Source organism: Poecile atricapillus, chromosome Z (genome assembly GCF_030490865.1).
Source record: "Poecile atricapillus isolate bPoeAtr1 chromosome Z, bPoeAtr1.hap1, whole genome shotgun sequence".
NCBI classification, from domain to species: Eukaryota; Metazoa; Chordata; class Aves; order Passeriformes; family Paridae; genus Poecile; species Poecile atricapillus.
The window spans coordinates 86,812,849-86,837,610 of record NC_081289.1 but is presented as its reverse complement, the minus strand read 5'-3'; the positions used below and the strand labels follow the sequence as shown (position 1 = coordinate 86,837,610).

General features: G+C 38.2%; 1 protein-coding gene across 1 annotated transcript in view; it reads right to left on the bottom strand.

The window, feature by feature from the left end:
- Nucleotides 1–3,722: 3,722 nt before the first annotated feature.
- Nucleotides 3,723–24,762, bottom strand: part of LVRN (laeverin) — a 33,897-nt gene continuing 12,857 nt past the window's right edge. Inside the window, exons 6-20 of the mRNA XM_058827636.1 lie at nucleotides 24,238–24,351; nucleotides 21,994–22,134; nucleotides 21,624–21,689; nucleotides 21,449–21,514; nucleotides 20,294–20,463; nucleotides 18,811–18,887; nucleotides 16,486–16,625; nucleotides 14,644–14,699; nucleotides 13,176–13,329; nucleotides 12,197–12,291; nucleotides 11,409–11,516; nucleotides 7,445–7,615; nucleotides 5,761–5,901; nucleotides 4,530–4,605; nucleotides 3,723–3,869 (exon numbers count right to left, since the gene is read on the bottom strand). Coding sequence (XP_058683619.1) covers nucleotides 3,723–3,869; nucleotides 4,530–4,605; nucleotides 5,761–5,901; nucleotides 7,445–7,615; nucleotides 11,409–11,516; nucleotides 12,197–12,291; nucleotides 13,176–13,329; nucleotides 14,644–14,699; nucleotides 16,486–16,625; nucleotides 18,811–18,887; nucleotides 20,294–20,463; nucleotides 21,449–21,514; nucleotides 21,624–21,689; nucleotides 21,994–22,134; nucleotides 24,238–24,351 — 1,722 coding nt within the window. The remainder of the gene's footprint in view (nucleotides 3,870–4,529; nucleotides 4,606–5,760; nucleotides 5,902–7,444; nucleotides 7,616–11,408; nucleotides 11,517–12,196; nucleotides 12,292–13,175; nucleotides 13,330–14,643; nucleotides 14,700–16,485; nucleotides 16,626–18,810; nucleotides 18,888–20,293; nucleotides 20,464–21,448; nucleotides 21,515–21,623; nucleotides 21,690–21,993; nucleotides 22,135–24,237; nucleotides 24,352–24,762) is intronic.

Genomic DNA, 24,762 nt, shown 5'->3' with positions numbered 1-24,762 from the left:
AGTGACCCCTAAAGGCCGCTGTCCCTCTGACACAGGAAGATTTCCACAACTTGAAGAACCATAGCAGCAACTGTGGTTTTATTGAAGTAAGATATTGTGAAACTTATCAAACGGTTGTTATACAATGGGTTCATTCTGTTATTTACAGCACAGAAGATGCAGTAATGATTCAAAGTTACCAATGCAGTCTTAATGTCCTGTGATACAAGGTTATGCACTATGTTGGTCATGTACCAGTGCAGTTGGTAAAGGGTATTTCAACCTTGAGAAGCAACCCTGAGAGCTGTCCTAGTTCCAGTGGAGATCACCCCAATGCCACTACCATTAGCAGGCAGACAAGGCACAGAGAAGTCCAGAGAAGGCTCATGTAGGCTGTCTGTCTCACAGTCAATTACAAGTGATGGAAAAGGTAAAGGTGAGACTCCTTGTACCCACAACCCCCTTTATTCCTTGACAAATGTCTGCTGTTGTTGTGTTAATCACATATTTCCAGTCCCAGTTTCCAAGTTTATAGCATTAATGCTCACCATGTCACCCTTTTCCTGCATGAGCTACCAGAGAACAAGTTGGAACTAGAGAAGTTTTAGCCTGGTCATGGTCTAGACCTTTGCTTCCTTTGGAGTCTGAACCAAAATACTATTAGTTTGACCAAGTGGCTGGGTCCATACATCACACCTGGCTCTGGAGGAGCCCCTGCATCTCTGAGCCTGTGGATGCAGAGATGACAGCTCTTTTTATCTTTTGAGTCACTGCACAGCAGGAATGTGGCAAGGCCACACCCCAGTTCATTCTTTGGCATTTTAGCCCACACCCCCTTTCACTACCCTATTCTCACACTTCTGGGACTTCCAAGAGCTCTGAAAGAAGCAGCAGGCTATTCTACCCACCTTATCAATGTACCATCAGTGCAGCCAGATGGCATGGGGTTTGTGCCTTGGCCACCCAGGCCCCGCAACCAGCTGCCCTTTCCTCACTTGTCTGAGGGGTTTCTTGGGGTGCCAGGAGGGAAAAGGGGCACATGTGCCAGGAGGTGCAGAGAAGTTGTCTGGTGCTCCTGAACCTTGATTTAAACAGCTCTAAAGCCTCCCTCTCCACTGGGCTTGGCCAGCTCATGGGTCTGCTGCCCTGCCACACGTACTTACAGTATGGGCAGAATAGGTGTAACTTTTTGACTTCCACACTCTCAAGTCAGAGAGCAAGACTTAAAGCGAAAATCTGGTCTTTTCACATCATATTTATTTTTTTACCAACTCAGGGCCTACTGAATACATCCTATCAATCAATGACACAGCTATTTTTACTGGATGTTTCCCCATTCGTGCACACCTTCACAATTACATGTCCCATAACACCTACACAATCCACATAAGTACTATTAAAGCTCATTTCCTGAAGTCCTCATATTCATTTCCAATGAACTTTCTTTCACCCCAATTCTTTCTGTAATAAAGCAGCTTTCCCAGCTTTCCCCGGATTCCTCCCATGCACCTCTTCTTCCCTTGCTGTAATTCCAAGTTGCCACTCTCCAAACCTCTGTGCTCGGCTTGTACCCAACAGCAGCAAGAGCTGCCGCTGATGCATGCCACCAAATGCAAATGTGTGGATTCTGGAAGTGATTCAGATCAGCTCCTACTCAGGCAGCTACTCAATCCAGCAATTCAGCCTAGCAATCACCTTCACCATTCCGCCTCTGCCATGAAAACTACACTGAAGTTCGGAAGGCAGATATTAGTCAGGAGCCATTATTTGAAAATATCTTACTTTAAATTCTTCTAGGGATTTTAACATATTGGTAGTTCAAATAAAGTTTTGTTCAGTAGGATGAAGAAAAAAGCGACAAAAGCATGGAAGACTGGTTAGAAAGGCAATTGCTCACGGTCAGAGAGAAATGGTTTAAACCTACTGGGCATAGGGTGAAGTTATGAGATGTTTCTTGAGTTTTGCTTAACCCACATGATAAGGCATACAGTGCCAGTGATTAACTAGTGGAAATCGCAGAAAATGACAAAGCAAAACAGCTTCAGTATTGGCACAGGTTCCCCAGGAAGGCTGTGGACTTCCCATCCCTGCAGGTGTTCAAGTCCAGGCTGAACAGTGCTTTGAGCAACCCAGTCCAGTGAAAGGTGTCCCATGCCATGGCAGGGGGATTGGAACATCATCTTTACGGTCATTTCCAAACCAACCTATAGGTTCTATGATAAAACCCCTGTAATTTACCACAGCCTTGACAATTTCCTCTGCTTTTGCGGTCAAGTTGAAGAAGACTTGCAAGAATGCATACAATTTTCTTTGGTACTATCCTTAACTAGATCAAATGCTAAGAGGTAATAGTTTCCAACACAAACTTGTGTCACCAGCTGGTAATTCCCATACAGTAAAGGGCTTCTCAAGTAGTCTAAAAATAGTTTGATTTTTTCTTTTTAGCCATGGAGAGCAGAGGACATTCAGTGCAGTCATCATGACAGTGTTTTTCTTAAATATATTTAGAGGACGCCAGTGAAAAATCCTTTGTATTAACACGCCTGGAGTTTATTCTTGTCTTTCCATAGAGCAGTGTTCTAACTTATTTTGTCTCCTGCATTCCCACATAACAGTGTTTCCTGATCCATAGCATGTTAACTGATCACCAGTACTGTAATTTTGTCACAATACTGTTACCCTACAGGTAGATTATTTGCATGGGCTGAGGATCCTATGCTTTTTTTTTAAGCACAAGCTAATATGGTTTGCTAATACTAATGGACTGAGTTCTTCCTGTCACCTCCAAAATGAGGTGACAGTATAAGCAAGGAGATTCACCTTGTATGTACAGCAAGGGAGCTGGACTCTATGATTCTGATGGGTCCATTCTAACTCAGCATATTCAGTGGTTCCATGATCAGCAAGTGCCTCAGTGCAATTAGAGCTGTGATGTTCCAGAATGGCTAGTTTAGACTAGTTGCCCACCAGTGCCATGGACAAAATGACCATCAAACGTCACACACCAGGAGCTCATCATCTCCTAGATACATTTTATCCAAAAATAATCCACTTCACACACTCCAAGACCATCCCAGGGGGCTGAAGCATGCTAAATGGAGATGACTAGCAGGGTCTCTTCAAAAGCAGTTCCTAATCAAACACAAATGCAGACATATTAAGTACAGATCTGCTGAGAAAAAAACAAGTTTGAATGACAAGGCATTAATTTCTTAATTAAAATTACCATTTGAGGATTCTTTAGTCCTTTCATCCCTACAAGTCTGAAGTCATTCTGAAGTATATGTTTCACAGAACTGTTCTAAATTATTGTCCTCTTTGCAACTTAAAATAATAGAAGTGGACACAGGTTATAGATCACTGTACAAATGAAACAAAACAGAATATAAACTTTTTCAGCTTCCTCATGTTTTTTTGCCACAAACATGCAGCACACCTTTCATTTGGATATTCAGAAGAACACTCCCAAACGATTCAGGACTGTATCTACATGTTAGATTATTATTAGGAATGCATCCCTAAGACCTCATTCAACAGGAAATTATTTTAGATATAAGATGCAAATATGTTGATAACTTCTTTTCCTAAATCCTTGATTTCCTTGTGAATTATTTTATCCAGACTTTCCATTGGAAAGACAACCACAGGACTCATAAAAATGTGCTTTTCCTTTAATTACAGGATATAATGAATACCAATATGATGGTGAATCACATATAATATACTTGAAATGGTTTTCCAAGTCAATCATCTATATTTTTCTCTAACCAGTTGGCAACTTTGATTAGTAGTTTTCTCCTTTCAATATTTTCAAGTTTTGCAGATTCCAGCAGCATAGTAATAGTCTCTCTCTCATCTTCTTCCAAAGTAGCATTATAAAAAACCTGCAGCTGAAGAAATAAACACATGAGCTTAGTACACATAAAGTTCACTTGCAGCAAGCAGCTGTGTGCCTGACAGATGCTTTAGACAGAAATGCTCAGAAAAGGGGCTGATGACAGAGACTAAAGAGGGGGTGGGGCAAGGTTACTGGTTTACAGTAACATGGGAAAGCTCCTTACATATCAAGAGTGTGCCCTTTTGCTCTTCCTCTAAAAATCCTTTCAAATGCAGTCAGTTCCACTGGTACTGGTGGTACCACACTGTCTAGGACTAGTTGGGTAGAAGAATCCTCTTGTGCTACAATCACAGAACAAGAAATCTTTCTAATGAGTCTAATAGGCAAAAGACAAGAGAGGAAAGAAGAATAGTAAATAAATATTTGGGGGAAGCAGTGATTGAACAACATGAGAAATTAAACAGATGTCAGCATGACAACTTAACAGGCCAGCAGACCAAATGGTGGTACATTTTCAGTCGATATCATGGCAGAGGTTATTGTCTGTCTACAGACAGACTTTATAGAGGAAAATGAGACAGTTTTGATTGAATATGTGTGGACTCTGCTCCGAACATGAAGGTTTGGAAGAAATCAACATTATGTTCAACAATTTAAAGAATAAAAGGTTCTATTTACAAAATAGCAATGAAGTTGAGACTAAATGGTTTACCTCTTGGATCTGTACATCAGTTCTGACAAATCTTCCCATGACTTTGAGTACATCATGCAATAATTCATGCCCATATCTGTAAAATTCAAATAGCACAGTAGCAAATATATTGAATTCCATCTCATTTGAAAATACACTATTTAGTGATTATTTACTATGCTGCAAATACCAACTAAGCTGAAATTTGCAACTATGGACTGTTTTCCCTCTTTAAAAGAACTATCATTAATATTCAATTTAGATGTTTGAGCTGCACAAAATACAATAATTACACTTCGTTTTCACTTCCCAGTAAGATCTGGTATTTGTACTTTGGTAATGTGAATTCTTTGCATGAAACAGATAATCTCTCAGCCCATACAGCCAAACTGAGCTAAAAAGGCTAACCAATAATGTGTCTCACAAGATGGTGTTCCTGTTGCTATCTTGAGGGTGGCATATAAATAATAATTTGCGCTCTTCTTTTAGTTTGAAAATTAAGGGGAAATTTCCCAGCAAATTTCACATCAATTTAGAACACAGAAAAGTTCTGTAAGGGAACAAGTTGATATGACACAAATCTGCTACAACTTGCCTTTTCTAGCATTCACAACTATTTGCACATTTGAATGCTGAACTATTGATTTTGGTTTTGCTGCCACTAATGGATCACAATGGCCTCCTCAGCCATCAAGAGCTGCTGGAATATACTCTGTCACAGTCCTGCCTATTTTTCACAATTGCAAAGGAGAGGGGGAGCCTTCAAACAGACATCAAAATACTTGCTTTGCTCAAAATCACCTCAGAATCACCTATAGCAGTGCAGGGAGGCTGGTGATGGGTTAAGATTTAAGTCAGGGAATAACACTGGTCTTAGCAGCTCTTGCATGTCTGCATGCTCTAATACCCCATCTCTTCATACTCTATTTGGAAAAAAAGGTGAGGATCTTACTTCAGCATTTACACCCACTTGTAAAATCCTAGTGGACAAAGCCACTTCTACAGTCAGAATTCCCAGGACTACTTAAAAGCACAGAACCAGTCATGAACAGACAAATTTTTAAAGCATTCTGTGTTTGATAAGCTATTCTTTGGCATTAACCCTGATCAGAGTTGAATCCTCTGAAAACTCTGTTCTGCATACTTAATTGAATCAATCATTACAAATAACCATCTCTTGAAGGAAAATCTACCCTTGAATTTTACAGCTCAAACATAAAGATAGAAAAGGAAGCCAAAACTCATTGCTTACCCTTGACTTAAAAGTGGCCAATTTTCCGTAACAAATTCCCAGGCTATACGATACCCAATATCTTTAGTCACTACATGTGAGATGATGACTGAAGTACAATTGGAAGAAAATAATGTGTCACTAAGTCCATATTGCAAGTATCTGTTAGAAAAGCAGGAAAGAAGTGAACCTGTCACTTGCTATTTTAGAATGGAAATGTACAGTATTGCAATCCGGAAATACAATCCAGTTCACAAAAATTCCTATCTCAACAAATATCAGCATGCAGAAGGTTATACGAAAGGTGGTGTCACTCTGAGCTGTGTATTCAGCTTGGGTTTTAACATAAACTTGGGTTTTAGCTCAACATTAGTTCTTGCACACTGACCCTTCACCTGTTAATAAAGTGAGGTAATAGAATATCAAATAGACAGAGATGTATTTCTTATCCTCTGTGCCAGCAAGACAACTGCTCCTACCAGACAAGCTTGTGGAAGGGCAGACTGCTCCCCACTTTCAGGCAATTCACTTCACTGCGACTCAGATGGAGCCTACAGAGTATGCCAGTAGAGAGACACTTCTACACAAAAACTACCTGTTTGTAGGGTCCCCTATAACAAGACTCAATAAGATTTTCATGAGGATTAAGGCAGGATTTCAGAAGTATTTCAAGAAGTGTCTTCAAATTATGTCAGTGACAGTGAGTGTCTGAACATCTTGAAAAGTAGTTATTCTCTTTGTTGCCTCGATGTTTTACCTTACATGCTCCTACTTCCAAATGAACCCTTTTAGAGTTATTTTCTCATAGTGTCTTGCAGGCAGCTGCTTTATGGGTAGAGAAGTAGAGTTGTGTTTCTCCCCTTTGCACGCCACCACTACGCTTAACATAATGGACAAAGAACTGTGAGGGCCAGGAAAAGCTAATCTTACCATTCTTCATCCCAAAACACTCCCTGTGTGGCATTTCAAAAAACAGACTGGCTTATCAGCTACTAAAGTACATGGAGGAAGAAGCTCATCACAATTCCCTGATTTATCAGGGAATGGTGCTATCTTGTTCCAAGAAAAAGATAATAAAGGATCATAGGTTAAGGGGGAAATTAGTATAACTGGTTGGGCATCTCTTTGCAACATTTCTTGTCTCATTCTCAGCCATATTTTTTTGTCTTCCCAATGACCACCACACTAGAGCAAGTATCTGGAAGGACTAAAATGCTGCTTCCACACCTTTAGACCCATGGAGCTTATGTGAATGTTTAGGTGATAATTCTTCAGCCCATCACTGCCAAAATTCCATCCCTTAGCAAATGCTCTAGGTAATACAAACATGACTGATTAGAGAATTCAACATCTTTTTACTGAAAAAGATACAAATGCTAGTAAAAGAAACTAAGCACAGTGTTCCAAACTATGTTCTGGACACATTTAGACAAGACTCTTCGATATATGTCTTAACTTTTTGGTTGGCCCATGTGAAGTCAGGACTTAAGACCTGATAACCCACATGTTGTATTTGCGGAAGGATTGTTTATTTGTGTTTGTCCCATTTTCATACTTGTTCCCTAACAAAACTCTTTAAAAGTTTACCAGTTGTTGACAAGATGCATGCTTTTGTGGCAGGCAAACTTCTCCCAGCTTTGTATTAGTATTTTTGTTCTAATTATTTACTTCTACATACATAAAGGTCTACTTTGATCAAGGTCACCTGTAAAGTAACCATGACTCTTTGGCACAGCTCATGGCATAGAGCAGCATGTCTTCATCTTCTTCAACAGAGTCAGTATGGTTGTACATTTCCCATGCAAAATTCCATTCTTTATCACTTCCCATTGCAATACCATAGCAGCAGACTGTTTTTCGAATTAAAATGGGAATTCTGCAAGGCAAAAATATGATTTAAAGGTATAGTGCTGTTGTAGAGGCAAACCCTGTTGTAAATGCTGAATAATGCTGAATAACTGAAATCAAATGTTTATTTATATACACAACTCTGTAAATATAAAATAGTAGTGTAAATAAGGATAGGAAATCTGAATGTTTTATTTATGATTTAAGCATATGAAAAGCATGCAGTTTAATGGAAACCCCAACATTTTTAGAGGAGTTGGACCAGAATATTTTGTGTAGATACAGTGTCAATGCCACTGTTCCCCATCGCGGGAAACAGATCACGCCATTAATGAGTGTACTAATGTATATATATGCATCATCCCAGACAAACCTTTTCTAAGTTTCTTATGAATGCATCCAGTAGGAAGAGCCATTTGCAGCACAGAAGGAAACAGAAAGGACATTTTTCCAAGCAAAGGCAGCCTCCTATTACTCCCACCCCAGGGAAGATCCTCAACACAGCAATGAATTTCATAACAGAAACTAAAAGCAAACATCACCAGTACAATGCTCCATAGGCAAAGGCTGAACAGGAAGTTTCTCCTGTAGCAAGGATGTGTCCATGACATTAAGCCATTGTAAACACTTTCCAGTGACAGCAGTGTTCTACTATGCAGGCTATGTGAAAACAGTTTCAACTCATGGTATTTTGGACTAATTCCCTTCAGAAGAATGGGTGCCATTGCAACAAGCAAAACATTTGACTTTCCTTTGTCACACTGTTAGCCTGCTTATTAAGCCAAGATTGTAAGTAGAGGTGTAAAAATTATCCTCCCTTTGATCAGGGGATACAATTTGAAAAACAGATAAGTTTCTGGTCAGAAAAGCCATTCTTCAGGGCCAAAGCTGGAAACAGCGAATGCAAATTTAAATACAATTTGAGAAAAATTCCTGAGTTTCAGTGGACTGTCCTAGAGAAAGTGAGGATGATGCCAACAGAGCTAGTCAGTCAGAAGGAAAGATATATGACATCAATCTTTAGAGGACAACGTAGAAAAAAGGAATTTATAAATTTTGGAAACAAAGGACTAGTAGGAAAGAGGGAGAGAGTTGGTGTTTTACATGACAGACATCACTTGTTAGTGAAAAGACAGGATGCAGGGATTTTGGTAGTTCTGTTGTAGGTGGGGGATTTCACTGTCATACTAATAGAAAGTGTGGGTTTTATGTTTTCTTTAAAACTTTATGTTTACTTTTTATGTTTACTTAAAAAATAGTTTGGATTCATTTACCTAGATATTTGCTGGGACATAAGGGATTTGCCACCAAGAATGACATGTAGAGTAGTTATGTCAGGCTAAAGTATTGTCCTGTGAGGACTCCTTCTCTGACAGATTGGAGTTAAAGGGTCTAGTAACTTGTTTAATAACCTTTTCATAATGTTGCAGTAAGAGGTCATGGTAAGCTGATAACAGTATAAATTTATTTTGGCCAAAGTACAAAGTACTTATTTTGCTACTGAAGCTGTTCCAGTAGTTGCAAGAAAATGTTTATTAATAACTGTAAAGTTGTTGTGTGTGAACTGACAAGTTCTGCACATCATTTGGCTGCAGCTCTGATGTGCAACATTTGAAGCAGGCTGGACAGGCAGCTTACTGTGGGGCAATGATTTGCTGGCTGGTGACATCAATGGTGGCTCTGAAGTGGTTTATGTTGTGTACTTCCCAGAGGGTATCCAGTATGGTCCAGAGCGACTTTGGAGCTTGAGGTTATATTAAATGAGGAGTGTGACTTATTAATATATATATATATATATATATATTTTTTTTTTTTTTCCCCTGGGTGTGGCTATGTGATTTGACATTACTGGCCTGCCAGGATCCCTCATTCCTGGATCTTGGGAAAGATGAAAAAGGCTGCTGGAAAGCAGGGCAGTTTTTTTACTTTTTTTTTTTTTTTAACCAATCCAGAAATGACATGGTGATTTCTGAACTTTTGAGGGTAGCAGCAATATATGTGAACCTTTAGTAAAAAAGTATAATGGACAGAAATGCTGTCCCTCCCCCTAGGCCAGTCTCCTTCCTTCAAAAGACAAGCCAGTGATAGCACCTAGGAGAATACATTAATTTAGCAAGCTTCACTACACTCTTACAATGAAAAAAGACTAAAAATGAGAAATTGGCTGAGGATTATAGATCTAGTTATTTCCACAAGAAATACAAAAATGCACTGTATTAAGTCCAGTTATGTTTTTCCAGGAAGAGTTTGGAAATGTTCAGCTGAAAGTTGATCACCCAGTCTGAAACAGAATTGCATTACTTCCTTCCATAGGTGTGAGAATCCTTCTGGGGGTTCCACCTCTGGCATAACAGCTGTAGTGTGCTGTTACAAATTTGTTCTCAGTATGAAGAACATAAGAGCATCTAAAGGGATTTGTCTGTGAAATATGGGTCAAAAGTGTATTGTGTCTCTTTCCTTTCCTACCCAGCACATGTAAAGCCTCTTCATTAACTGCATGGGAACAGTAATCTGTCACTTGAAACCTAAGAAGTGTCCTATCTTCTATGGGGTTTTCTCCTTAAAACATAATCATTTTTTCACTTAACCATATTCAGAGTTTCCTTTCTTCTACACATATATCCCAGTAAAATCTATTTGAGCTTTTCTCAGTGCCAAGAAGGACAGCAAAATTAATATTCTTAATCAAATTCAGCTTAAAAAAACCCAATCAGCTAATATATTTCACAGACTTTTCAGCTATTCAAGTCAAACAAGGTATGTAGTATACTACAATAATACTTTCCATCACCTCAAATGTTATTAGTAGGGAAAGATTACTATTTTGAAAACAGACTGACAATTCAGCACAGCATTACTACCTTTAGTGTGGAACTGCAAGAATATTCTCTCTAGAATGGAACAAAATATATGTAGGCTATTTAATTCTTTTAGTCTAACTGCAAAACTCAGATTGGCTTTTATGAGTATGATCACTATGAATTTATTTTGGAAAACTCAAATATAGTAGTACAAGTTCAGTTTACTTAGCCAACTACATGTATCAACATATATCAAATAAAAACAAAATATTTATCACAACTACAACAAATTTTAAAAGAACTTTAAATATTCACTCACCAGTGCCAACACTATTTGACAATTGCATAGAAAGACATCAAAAGAAAGAGAGAGGAAAAAAGAATAAGAATTTCAATACATTGTAATTTTTTTTTTAAATGATGAAATACTTGAATACAGGAAGTCTCTTCCTGGTAGAGTCCAGAGTCCATTCTTACAGCCCAGACCCCTGACCACCGGGCTTCAGTACCAGCATAAGGATGGACAGCTGTTCCCAATACCTCTTTATGTGAACACAGAACATGCAAGCCACTTTGATGGGCTCACCATGGGCAGATGGCTGTATCATGCAAACATCACTCCACTCAGTATTGTTAAGAGAAGCTTAAAAGCTGAGCTGGTGTACATGACAACCCCAAGGCTGTACTACAGCAAGGGGATTGGGCCATGTGGGATATTAGCACTAACAGAAGGTTCGCCTTTTACATGGCTAACCAGATTTTGGTCTTCATGGCAAAATCTGCATCCTCCAGCTTGCAAAGTCTATGTAAAAAGCAACAATTGTGAAATCATCATAAAGCTGGGATTTGGGGAAGAGGAGGAGGTTGGGCAGACACAGTTGTCTTAAATTCTGTCGTTCTTCCGAGAAACAAGAGCAGTGTACAGAGGCATTTCTCATTCTGCCTCCCCCTTGTAACAGCCTTTCAACTTTCCACCTCCCTTTGACATGCACACCTGTAAGAGCAGATCACCATTCTTACTTGTACTCAGGGTTGTCCCTCCACTTAGCATACAGTTCAGATGACAGGTCCAAACAGTCCTGGAGGCCCAGCCAGCACGCTGTTGCCAAGAATTTTTCCAAATATACTCTTGAAGGGAAGTCAAAACAGTAAGAATAAAAGATAAGCATACCACATTTGGAGTACTTGAACTGTGCCTGACCACCACAGCTTCAGAACATGATGCTAACCCACAAGAACGTCTACTAGGAACAACTGAGTTTTAATAAAATAATTAAACCAACAATAATGGTCTCCAGTCATTAATACTAGTGAGTATTAATGAGGTGACCAATGTATTATATTTTTGTAAGTTTTTTGTGTGGTTTACATTCCTCTTGGAAGTTTTAAGGTTCTGATTGCATCTAGTTCAAATCACTCTGATGTTTAAGCCTGTGGCTACAGTGGCTTTGCAAAATGAAGTATCTCAAAGTTTTAGTAATTGGTCCAAAAATAATATTTTAAGTTTATTGCTGTCAGTTTTTCTTCAACTAGCAGAGCAGCATGTTGAGCCTGTTCTCTGACAAATGGGAGTTTCCACTAAGATCCTTAAACTATCATCCTTTATGGCCCTATCCTGACACTGCAGTTTCACTGGAGGTGTCATCATAAAGAATACACACTTACAGGGCAGGAAAATAACAATTCAATTACAATCACATTAGTTAGAGAATTTTTCCTGTACTTGTACTTAAATTTACACAACCAAACTGCAATATATCAGATCCATTCACACCAGAAAAAATTCCTTAGAAAAGCAGAATACTTACTGAGCAAAATAGTCATCTTCCAAAGCATCAGCATTTTGACGAATAAAACCTACATAATAATGGTATATTGGCAACATTCTCTTTAAAAGGTATTTCTTTTAAAAGAAGGGAAAGAAAAAATACTTTCATTTAGACACAAGTTTTGATATTCCTTATTTTCTCAAATTTATCCTAAAAATTTACCACTATTAATGTCTCGAAACACAGGACATTAAATAAAATAGAAAGTGGGTCTAAAATGCAATATACCTGTACTTCAATTCAAACTGGCACATTATCCTTCCACATCACTAGGACCTTTGAATTTATTATGAAATACAACAAATTCTCAGAGAAACAGGAAAAAACCCTTCTCAATAGGAAATACTTTGTTCTTCTCGCTTATTTTAATACACTTTTATTTTTTAGTATTTAAGAGAACTTTAAGAGAACTGTGGTATTGTACCTCAAACATAAGTGAAATCTTCAAATAGAAGTCAAGGAAAAAATGTGAAAATAGTGTCTCAGGTAAGTCAAATATGGGAGAGAATAATTTCATTTAGTATCTGAACACAATTCCTTCTTTCACTCCATGGAGGTGAATGGAAAGCAGTGTATGAAGCACAGAGCACAAATGTACTTTATGCCTTCTCTACATAGGTGTTGGTCTTTTCACCTACTACTGATTGATAGTTCTATTTTCCAGATTCACAGTTTCAAAAAAACAAGGATGAAACTTAATTTAAAGAACGTGAATGTATTTCTGCTTTCAATAAGGATCAACACAAGATTCAACAAGACTTATAATTGACTAATATTTATAATTAAGTACCTCCTCCTATTTAAAAAAAATTGACTTGATAAAGTCATGCAAAAGGAATCACAAGCACTCTGATTCATCATAGTCACCACTACATCCTTGAGAATCTAAAAAACATTTGTTTTAGACTGATGTATTTGCATGGTCTAATATCTTTGGTAACTAACAAAATGGTCATACCTTTAAAAGTGGATATACCTCATGGTTCTTCAGTGTACTTTCCAAATGATCGGGTATTAGGTTTAACAATACCATATTCCAAATGAAGAGTTCATCCTCTCTGGCAAGGTATTTTGTTAGTTCAAGGGCTGTTTCAATTGGAACATATCCAAAGCTATGTAAAAAAACCCAGCAAAACAAAACAAGAAAGCCCACACATTTTAGCATACTTATTCACACTAATTACCTACCACACATATCTGCTAATTTATGAAACAGGCAATAGAACATCAGGATACTGTGTGGGAAGTGACCTAGAAAAAGCACGGGGAAAAAAAATAAAAGAAATAGAAACAAATGGTAATTTTAGGAGCTGAACTCTCAAAGCATCCACTAAGGAGCACTGTGCCACTATCAAAGCAATAGGCCCATCATGACAGTGAGCATGGCAGCAGGCACGCTGTAGCTGCTTGTGTCTGCAGGATATGCTACAAACACATTGACAGCGTGTGTCTGTCCCACTGGAAAAAGAAATAAAATAAAATAAACACTGTTTTAGCTATAATACAGCTTTATTTTTATTGTGAAACAACTTTTTTTCATTATATGTTCTTTTTTGTAATATTGTAAAAATCAAAACATTTCATTCACAGGCACACGATTTGTGGAATTAACTACTTCAGCATGGCATTTCTGTCCCTCAGTGTGGAAGAAGTATGGAATTTATTTTTTCACAACAAAATTCCAATTCAAGCCCCTGTCCTTCAGGGAAAAAAAAAGAAAGTACTTATATAGCAGCACAGTTCTGTACTTCACAGTTACATTCCTTGTTGGCTACTAGTTTTGAGCTCTCTTATGAAAAAGGACATTTTTATGGGAGGAGGAATAAGAATTTTTACCTCCTCCTCTCAGAGGTGCTTCCACAGGCCCTGAAGCAGGGCAGTGCACTTTGGCCACCTCCTCCCTAAGGTCCCTCATCATAGGGACACCTTCGTCACAGGTGTCTGATGCTTCTGGTACCTCTGGTGTGTGTGAGGCACAGACACACTCAATGCTTCTCAGCTCCCTGCAATGCTGCTGACCTCTTTAGCACCACAGACCTGAGCAACCAAGTCATGACTCAGCAAGAGAAATTGAAGAGGTTTTCAGTGATGCAGTACAGCACAGCTGAGATAGCCCAGAATAAACGAAGGAAGATTCAGAATCTTCATTTGGAATATTTTTTTCTGTTAAATACAGGTTAATTCCTGAAGAACTCATGGCAGTGCCAGTATTTAAAATAATTTCCTTGGAGCTGGAACAAAAGACATTTTTAAGTAAATCTCTCAGCACTGACAGAAGAAGGGATTAAATAACTACCCCACCATTTTGTCAAAGCAGTAATTCTTAGGAGGCACACATGGGTAGGAATGAAGGAAGCAGAAGTACAGATCTTGAGTGCAATCATGTTGTTTAGTCAATTTCTGTAACATATTGGAAACATACTTACTCTGTCAATGCAAAAGCATCATCTATCAGCTGGAACCTGCTGACAGTGGGAATAGCCTGCAGAAAGTATTTGTGTAGTGTTAGCCGATTTCAACATGTTATTAAGACTTTACAAAAAGCTTTACAGTGTTTCAGAAGGATCCCTAACAGGTTTTCTAAATTAAAACAGCCTACAAACATTGTGAAACCAATCCTGAATTTTAAACTGAAATTTTTAAAAAAGAGGGAAAAAAAAGAGTTTTTTTTAATATATCTATATCTATCTATATAGATACAGATATATTTTAATATATCTATACACAGAGCTACATATATAGCTCTGATATAGCCCTTGTTATATATTATGTTGTATATAAACATATAAATGCAGTACATTAACCAGAGAATTTCAAGACCCCTCTTACTCGCATGCTGTAATTAAAATTAAAATATGGAAATGCCACATTCCCTAAAAACATCCTAATTACACAATTTTGGTAATTTTTTTCCTTTTGCAGTTTAAATGCAGAATCTATACTCAGTGCATAGCAGAGTGTCTGACACTACCATGAAATCAGTGACCAAGGCACAGCCATGGGTCTACCTCTGCCTACAGCTTGTGGCAGAACTGCTGTCCTCCTCCTCATCTCCTCCTTGTTCCACACCAGTTTGGTCACTGCTTGAGCAAACATTCCCTCTGGCAGCCAGAAGAATAAAACAGGGCAGAAGTGCAAAGCTCAACACACGATGCTGAAAGCAGACAGAGGTCAGGCGGCTTGGACTGACACACACCAGGGAGGAATGCCAAGCTGGACAGAAGCTGCTTATTCTTGTTCCACCCCTTGATACCAAGAAATATTACAAACAGTGTGACCACAAGGAACAGATGGTTTTGCACAGCTGCTACCAAGAACACTTCCTACCAGGAAGCATTACAGCAAAGAACAGGTTTGACCACAATGCCAACACTGTGGTCACCCAGTGTCCCAACGATGTAGATTTGCCATGAAACAAAGGAGCCTAGAAGAAGTGAAGCTCCTTTGCCTTAAGAAGGTTTAATGTGCTTTGATGTCTTTATAGAGCCTTGTGTCCAGACTCTATAAAGATTGCACTCATTACTATTAGGTCAAAAGGTTAAATTTTCTCACTTTTGTTACCAAAACCAATGAGTTAACACTATCACTGCAGCCTCTGGCTCACTTCAGGATTAGGAAACACTGAAATCATGCAACCCCATATAGAGCCACATTTGTTCTGTACCACTTTCACCTTCAGTTCAGGCTGTGGCAAGTCAAAGGTGGGATGAAATCTGTTCTAAGTCAGTGTCTACAGAGGACTGAAAGAGCTCAAATATAATTGATTGGAACTTCTAGGAAAATTATCTACAAAAATCCAAAACCAAAAAAATACCCCAGACAAACAAAAAAGCCCACAAAACCACAAACAAGCAAGCAAGAAAACAAACAAACAAAAACCCACCAAAAAAAAAAGGTTGGGTTTTTTTTTTTTAATTCCACAGGCAGAAACTTTGTGGTTTGACAAAACATGGAAATAAAAAACTTTCTCAAGACTTTGAGAATGAAGGAGTATGAAAGCTCCTTGAGCCAGATTTAAAGAGAGCAGAAAAACCACAAGCTATTAACACAGATTTGAAGACAAAATGTCATGTAAAGTTGTTTTTCACGCTTATGTGAAAATGTTCAGGCCTGTCATCTGCCACTACAAAAGCCAGTGACTTTAGTGGTGCAATGGCGAGTTTCTCATTATTCCAGGTTTCCATCAATGTTATTCCAGGTAAAAAATGCATGAAAAAATACATGGAAACAGTCTGCTCATAAGCTTGAGAAAACAAACACGATCTTACCTTTGGATCATTTTCAAGCAAGCGTGTTAATCTCTTCAAGTTTAATTCGTCATAGTTCACTCTGTAGTATCCACTTAAATTTACATTTAGCAAGATCCAGTCATATTCTGACTCTGATACTTGCATTTCAGGAAACATTTCTGTAAAGTGACATTAGAATGTATCATTTTGTTTTCCATACAAAGCTTCTTTTGCATTTACAGACAATGAACTTGGTGGTCCTCTGAGATATGAGACACAACTTTGAGACTGGACTCAAAAGGAATCCCCCAAAAGCTCTGTGGACTTGTGATCTCTGCTCTGCACAGCAGAATGACTTCAACAAGTCAATGATTCCTCAGGTACTGAGCACCTTGGGATTCTAAGGCTGAAGATCTACTCCAGCCCTTTAGCTCAAAGTTAGCTGTTGAGAATTCAACAAGTTTACCCAAGAATAGACTCTCAGGATGAGGAGCAATACCCTCCCATGCCAGTTGTAGGGCATGGACCCATTTTTATCTCGACAGCACACCTGCTGCTCCCAGCTCCAAAACACAGTGCTCAGCACCTCACAGAACAACCAACCACCCACCAGTATTCAGATAAATGCAGACCAAGAAAAAAATTAAAAATTTTAAGTTTGACCAAGAGACAAGTAATCAAAAATGCTTATTTTAAAGAAGATAGTGCTATAGTCCTTTTGAGCTATATCACTCACTGACAGCTTCCTCCTGCAGTTCATCTTATTTATTAATATGTTCTTGCCTGATTGACTGCTCCTGAGAGGCTATTGTGCATTGAAGGAGCCAATGCAGCCTTGAAGGCTCTAGGCTGCCTCATCAGAAGTGAATTCTCAAACCAGGATATGAAAACAGAAGGCAAACTCTGTTAAGACAGTAAGTCAATACTGGTGAGCAGTCTACACCCATCAGTGCTTTACTCTGAACAGAGGACTGAGACAGAGCAAGCACTGAGAGATTCATCCCATATTCAGAGGAATATACATGCATTTTTTTCTTATTTGCCTGTCTGTATACAGTTGAATTAATGATGACTCAAGCTATCTTACTGCCTGAAAAAGAGAGAAAGTAATTTTCAACCACTGTGGACAAAGGGTGGAGAGCTGCAATACGCACAACATATTGGAGATTTGCTCTTAAGCATTCCACTGCATTAGTCTCTGCTTCTTCTTTTGATTCATCTAAAACCTGATGCATGGCTGACTTGCTGAAGCAAAATCATTACCCCTTTCTATTGATTATACTTCTTCTTTCTCAAAAAAAACTAAGTTATTTGAAAGCACTGAGTCGAGAAAGTACAATTTTTTTATTTGGTTGTAGATGCCCATAAAATCACTTTCTATTATAGGATTTTAAAAATCCTATTATTTTTATAATTTTCAAAATTTAATTTGCATAAACATATTGTGGATGCTGAATGCTAAAAGCAAGCAGGAACAGAGAGCCTGTGTGAAACAAAGTCACACAAACTTCTCACTCTGGCCTGAGAAAGCATAAGGAAAAATCCAAACAGTCCTTGGAGAAGGACAACAATCTTTGCAGGTGTTGTTTAGGATCCTTGTTGTATACTTGCAAGAAACAGTTAAGAGGTGGTGTTCCAATTGACCAGTGCTGCTGATGTGTTGCTTTAATGACCAATGAGAGTTTTACCTCTCAGACATTCTTGAACCTGCCTATAAAAGAGGATCAAGAATAATAAACTTTACTCTCTTAGACAACGCAGCTGAGAGAGTCTATCATACTTCTCACCATTCCTAATATAGTGCGACAACATATTAAATTAAATTAAATGCTGTTGAAAACATTAATTTTCTGTTGTTACAGATATGAATTTGTAACAACAGATGGGTCACTTCCCACAGCCAGTGTTAATTATTTCAGTCTTCTATCTACTACTTGAGCTGATAAATTTTCTGGTATTTCACAGCTGAGATCCTGTCTATACTCAAAAGCTGACATTAACATCAATAAGATCTGTTGGGGGGAGAATAATAAAGAAGCATGAGGACCTAAAGTTTGGATTTGTGTAAAAAATTATAAAATCAAAATTTCTGTGGAAATCTCTACTCATGATGTGTGTTGTACCATATTATTAAAAACTCAAGCTTACATTGAAACTTGATGCAACATAGAAAAGATATTGACCTAATTGAAAATCTACCTAAAAATCTATCTAACACAAAAACATTACAATGGATAAACAGAGGCATTTCTGTATTAAAGTTTTATCTCCCTATTCAATTCAAATATATCAACTCCTTTTAGAAGATTTTGGAGTGCTCCCATCAGTTTGGTTCTAGAATGTGCAAACAAATACATTACTTACTGCTGCTTTTATCTAGCCAGGTTAAGGGTTGTGACGATCCATTTTTCATCCAAGAAATAGGAATAATCCAGGTGTTACTTAACAAATAAAAGAATATTATTAAAATACTTTTATTTAAAAATCCCTCTTAGCTGATGCTAAACTACAGTGCAGATTAGTTCCATCTTACAAAAATATCCATCTACCTTCTGTTCTCTCTGATGCATGCAACTTCATCAGATAATGCTACTTCCTCTGGATCAGCATTTACCTTCTCCAAAAAGGAGTTCTAGCATGGCTTTAAAAAGACATTCATATCAAAAGTATTGCTCAGTTCTAGGTATTTCAATACCATTGTCTTTCTGTATTGTCTTTCCTTTTCCAGACAGAGATTTTATTCTCCTCTCATATTATACTTCATCCTATTTCTGGGAACCTTAAAGCTACTTTTCAGAAGCACATCTACCAAAAAAAGGTTCCAAGAAAGCAATACAACATTCCAACAACTGTATTTTGTTTTCTGAGGGAATGTAAAACTCCTTTCTGGTAGAAGGGCCAAAAGCTTCAAATGCCTGGAAAATTCTGTAATACGCGTTCTGGGCTTTCTTACATTCACACGGTAATTTGTGCTTTCTAACTGTAAAGGACTTCACACTTGTGACTTGGAATTCCTTATCTGAGCTAACCAAGAATATTGAATGATTAGTGCTTTGTTGTTCCTGGAGATCGGGAGCAAAGAGCCATCCTGTGGCTCTTGTCAAAATTCTTTTTGCCTGTTTGTATTACCAGCAATAATTTCCAAGAAGAAACTGCTTTGGATTTTGCTTTCCTTTACACTTTTTCCTCATATGACAACTCATCTCATGGGCTCCATCCATGCACCCCTCATATCAGCTATATCAGCTGCTTCTTCATAAATGTTCAAACCCTAACCAGGAGTTTCCAAAGTGGGTAACAAAAGGCAGCTTTTTCAGACATCTAAATAAATTTTCAAAAGCCCTGAGCACTTAGCAATGCTCACTGACAAGAACTTAAAACTGTTGCTCAGGTGTCATCACTTTCTGAGAAAGAGTGTCATTTATTTAAGTATTTAAATGCAACCCTTTCATCCTTGTCAGGCAGAAAGATTGGGAATATGTGCACAGGAAAGAAGTTAAGCATGGTTCATCCAGACCCCCAGTCTGTAGACCTGAGGGATGAGGAAAGAAGAAAATGCCTGTCAAAAATCCTCCCTGCAACACACTCACTGCCTACATCTGTCTTTATTATTATGTGGCTGGAAAACTCACTATTCCAGAGGAAAGCAACTTCTTGGCAAAACAACAGAATTTGCAGAACTATTGCAAACTCGAGCAAAATCTCAAACAGATTTTACTTGACTGCTTGTCACAAGAAAAAAACCACAAGTTAAAAAATCAGATGGTCAAAACACATTGTTGTAACCAAAGCTTTTCCTGTAAAAAACAGGGTATAAACATACAATAAAAACGCAAGCTAAACATACTTGTAAGAATCAGTACTCTTTCTATTGTTTTTATTAAAAAACTGTTCCTGTGTGATTGTTCCAGTGGTTAGATTTACTGTTAAAACTGGAAACCCATTTTGGCATGTCCAGGAATCCATTATTTGTTTTACAGGCGCTGGCAACTGAACTTCATCCTGTGCATCTATGACCTGAAAGAGAAAGAGAAATTAGAAATAGAAATTAGAACAGGTACTTACTGAAATTGTTTCAGTGGATCTCTGGGAGTGTTTTCAAGGTAGCAGAGACAATAATTCTTAGCAGCTTGCTGGTCTTTGACTCATGCAAAAAATCTATGTAGTCCAAGGGAACTTTCTGACATTCTAATGAAGACATAATACAGGCATAAGCCTGTATTAATATACTTACATCATATGGCTATGACAGACTTGATTAGTTAATCTCATTCAAATAAAATTGATGGAGCACAAATATTTTTAAGCAACATAATAAGCAAACTGAATTAGTGAAGACAAATTGAAAAAGACATTAAGCTGGTATCCCAGCTACTGTGAATTGGTACAGTCTTCACGGGCTTAAAACATGTGACAGCTTTGCATATCTGAAATTCTAGCACTCCCATTCTTAAGACAGAGCCTGCAAAACAACAGAAGCCTTCTTTGGAGGACCAGGAAGGTGAATTTTTTAAAAAATAACCTAATGTTAGCATTTGTTTTCTTAGTCAGATCTCTGCCAAAACCACCGAAGGATGAAATGCTGAGCTACTGCCCTGGGTATGGACTTTGCTGGATCTGTGACACACCAGCATCTTTGATCTTCAAGCCCCAGGCATCAGACACTCTGATCTAGCAAAACCTAAGCTCCAGAACAATAGGCTATGCAATTTCATGTAGGTTTACATAATTACCATGAAACCCAAGACTTTGCCTGGTCCTGATTTCCTATCTCATCTCTACTCCTTGTACTCAGTCCCACTGATCTCAGGTGCAGCAAAGCAGCCAAATAAACACTTGAGAAGACATTGGCTTTAAGAACCAGCAAAGCAAATTTTATGCAGGAAAAAGACTGCATTACAGATAGACACATTTCAATGCTGTCTTCTACAAATAGTTTATGCCTTAAATTTGGACCATGCCAAACACCAGAGAAAGAATACTAGAGGCATAAAATGAGTACCATCTGGATGTGGGTCCAGAGATCATCTTGATTAGCATTTGAGAAGGAAAATTCTTTCAGATACGACTGTGAAGAAACATAGAAAAGCATTAGAATTTGTGGAGGCAAGCAATTTGTACAACTGACTTTTTCAAGCTTATAAATCAAGATGAATGGGGTTGTTTTTTCAACTTACAGTAAGTGCTCTGATGAACAACTTTTCAGTTAGGAAACCAGAAAGCATCCAGGTTACAGAAGCTCCCTGGAATACAAAAAAAATATGAGAAAAAAAGAATTATTATTACAATTATCGTTGAAATCTTTTTTTCAAATATTGCAGAGATGCTAGTTGGCCTGCACTCACACTTCATATTTCACAGAGGTTAAAAACGTTTTCACTACTTCCTTCATAGCCAAGTAGATTTGCAACACCCAATAAATTTGTGCATGCAGTAGAATCGTGTTTCAAATGACAAAACAGTTTTGTTCAACAGTCCCTCCCAAACCTACCTTCTACCATTAGCTTAGAATCTGCGAGAAATGGGAAGAATTTTCTATTTTTTTACCTTGCTGTATGTGATATTGTCAAATAGAGACATTAAAGAAAATGATCCTTTGATCTTGTCCTCACTCTGTGACAGTGATCGAGCTGTTTCACTGTCTTCCCTTAAGATAGGTTGTACAATATGAGCATAAAAGATTTTATCCTGCAAGGAGACAAAAATAAGTGAGCTGAAGAAAAGATAATAATTTTCTCGAGAGGAGGTGTATGAAATTAGCACTATTATGAATCAGTTTTCTATAAACAAACTCCCCCACTCTCTAACTTTCTCATGGACTACAAGGGACCATATATCTGATCCTAACATTTTCTACATACAGCATCAGTGACCAGTGAAAATTTTACATCTTCAAAGTACTGTGGGCTTGGGTCTGACAGCCAGTTACAGTGTAATCCTCAGACAAAAACAAGTCAACTGTATTAAGTAGCAAATGAACAAATACTGAAAACTAAAAGCCTGTATTTCATTTACTTCTATCATGAGTATGGCAACATTCTCCTCCTAAATTCCCCATTTCTTCTGCAGCAACCCTGAGCAATAATCAAAAACCTAAGCTACTGAAAGTACCAGGGCTTAGCAACGTGGCATTGCTGCTGTCACCCAGTGAGAAATACAGAAGGAAAATGTCTCCTCAGAAAATATCTCCTGAGTAAATATCATCTACCGTGGTCAACAGCTCAGAGAAGGGACTGGAGCACCTCTCATGTAAGAATAGGATAAGAGAGCTGGAACTGCTCATCCCGGGAAGAGAGGGCTCAGAGGGATCTCATCAGTGTACATACTCGAGGACAGAGCCAGACTTTCCCAGTGGTGCCCAGCGACAGGACCAGAGGCAACGGGTACACACTGAAACATGGGAGGTTCTCTCTGAACACCAGGAAAAACTTTTTGCTGTGAAGGTGACTGAGCATTTCCACAGGTTGCCCCGAGAGCTTATGGAACCTCCATCCTTGGAGACATTTAAAAGCTGTCTGGGCACAGTCTTGGGCAATTGGCTCTTGCGTGGCCCTGCTTGTGCAGGGAGGCTGGACAAGATGACTTCCACATGTGCCTTCTAACCTCTGCCATTCTCTGACTCTGAACATTTATGACCCATGAAACTGTGCAAGAAAGACCTATATATTCTTACACCTATAATTCTGTGCCTAATTCTGCATTCCCAAGGCACATTACCTAACTGAAATGTATCAAACAGAATTATTGCCCAGTATTAAAATTTACTTTATGGACACAAATGATAACTGCTGATTTTCAGAAAGGCTAGCTTCTAAATTAAATGTTTAAATTTAAAAGAAATTAAGATTTTACTTCAAATTTAAAATTTTGAGGCCTTTACACTTCTCAGTGGTATTAAGACACTGCATTGCAGAGAATAAAGTGAGCTGCTGCTGAAGTTCAAAGAAGAAGGTAAGCATATCCCATGACCTAGAAATCCTCTTGATAGAAATTGTTTGGCATGCCTTTACTAGTTTCCAATCAAACGTAATTAAGAGCTTTGGTGAATGCAAAAAAGAAACCGTCAAATGATGTTTCAACTTAGCCAAATAAAAAGCACCCTGGAGTAACTGCCCAGACTTAAGGCCCTTTCTTCCTTCAGAAGCTGATGGCAACACATACAGACATTTAAGATTGCACAGGTAAGTGCAGTTCATCTCATAGCTGCAATTAGCAGCCCCTATCCACCTGTCTCTAAGTTTAACAATGGATGAGGTCTTGTAATATGCTATGGGAGTTATGCTTATTCCCATCTGGGCAGAATAGGAAGGAATTTTACCCTACTGTTGGATTAGCTATGTACATTATATTTGTCTTATCTACAAACTGGTATCCAGGGACCCAGTGGGGTAAGCAGACTCAAAATGATCCAGCTTAATCTCTGCCTGGGAGAGACAATCCCTGAGGACTGCGATAATTAGAAAAGAGTTTGTCAGGTGAGGAGGAAAACCATCAGCTACAACAGGACCCAGGAGAGAAATCTGGGTTTGCTATGTGGCAGATCTAGTGCAAAACACCCACTCTTTGCCACTGCAGAATCCCAGCTGTAACCTGTTCTCTGCAGTAGCTGCAGAGAGCTGGATATGATCACAGAGCCCCCACAGATGGAGATCTACAAGGAAAGAATCAAGACCTACTGGTCTTTCTCCCAGGAGTGAAGTTTATAATAGCACTGTTGAATTAACTCCCACCTACTGCACCTTCCTTTCCTTTGTACATGATGAAACTCTGCTAGTAAGCATTGGTACTTACCAGTGAAAGCTTGGGTTCAACAAAGGTAGCTCCCAGGTACTCAAAGTAAGATGTCAGGCCCTCATTAAGCCACAGATCATTCCACCAGTTCATTGTGACCAGATTTCCAAACCACTTAAATTGAAAGAAAAAAATATCTCAAAATCTCCTTGGAGTGCTGTTTTCACAGTTTTTGCAAGTTAAACACACACATATAGGCTGAAGTAACTTTATTTAATGTCCACGTGTAAATTGAATAAAATGCTGAATGTTCCTTCAGATAATGAAAATTCAGTAGAAAAATATGTACTTTAGAAAAAGTCAGAGGTTCAGAGCAGTTATTTTTAAATTGCCTCATCTACAATTTCATACCATGAGTGTCAATCGCAGTGCATTATGTCATTCTCGTAAAATATTTAATTTAAAATACTTCTCAATATAAGTTCAACTTCTAAAATGTTATATCAGGTTATGATTAAAAGCAGGGCATTTATCAAGCAATTACAAAATCATCTTTCTATGTTCCTAACAAAGTGAAATTGTCAG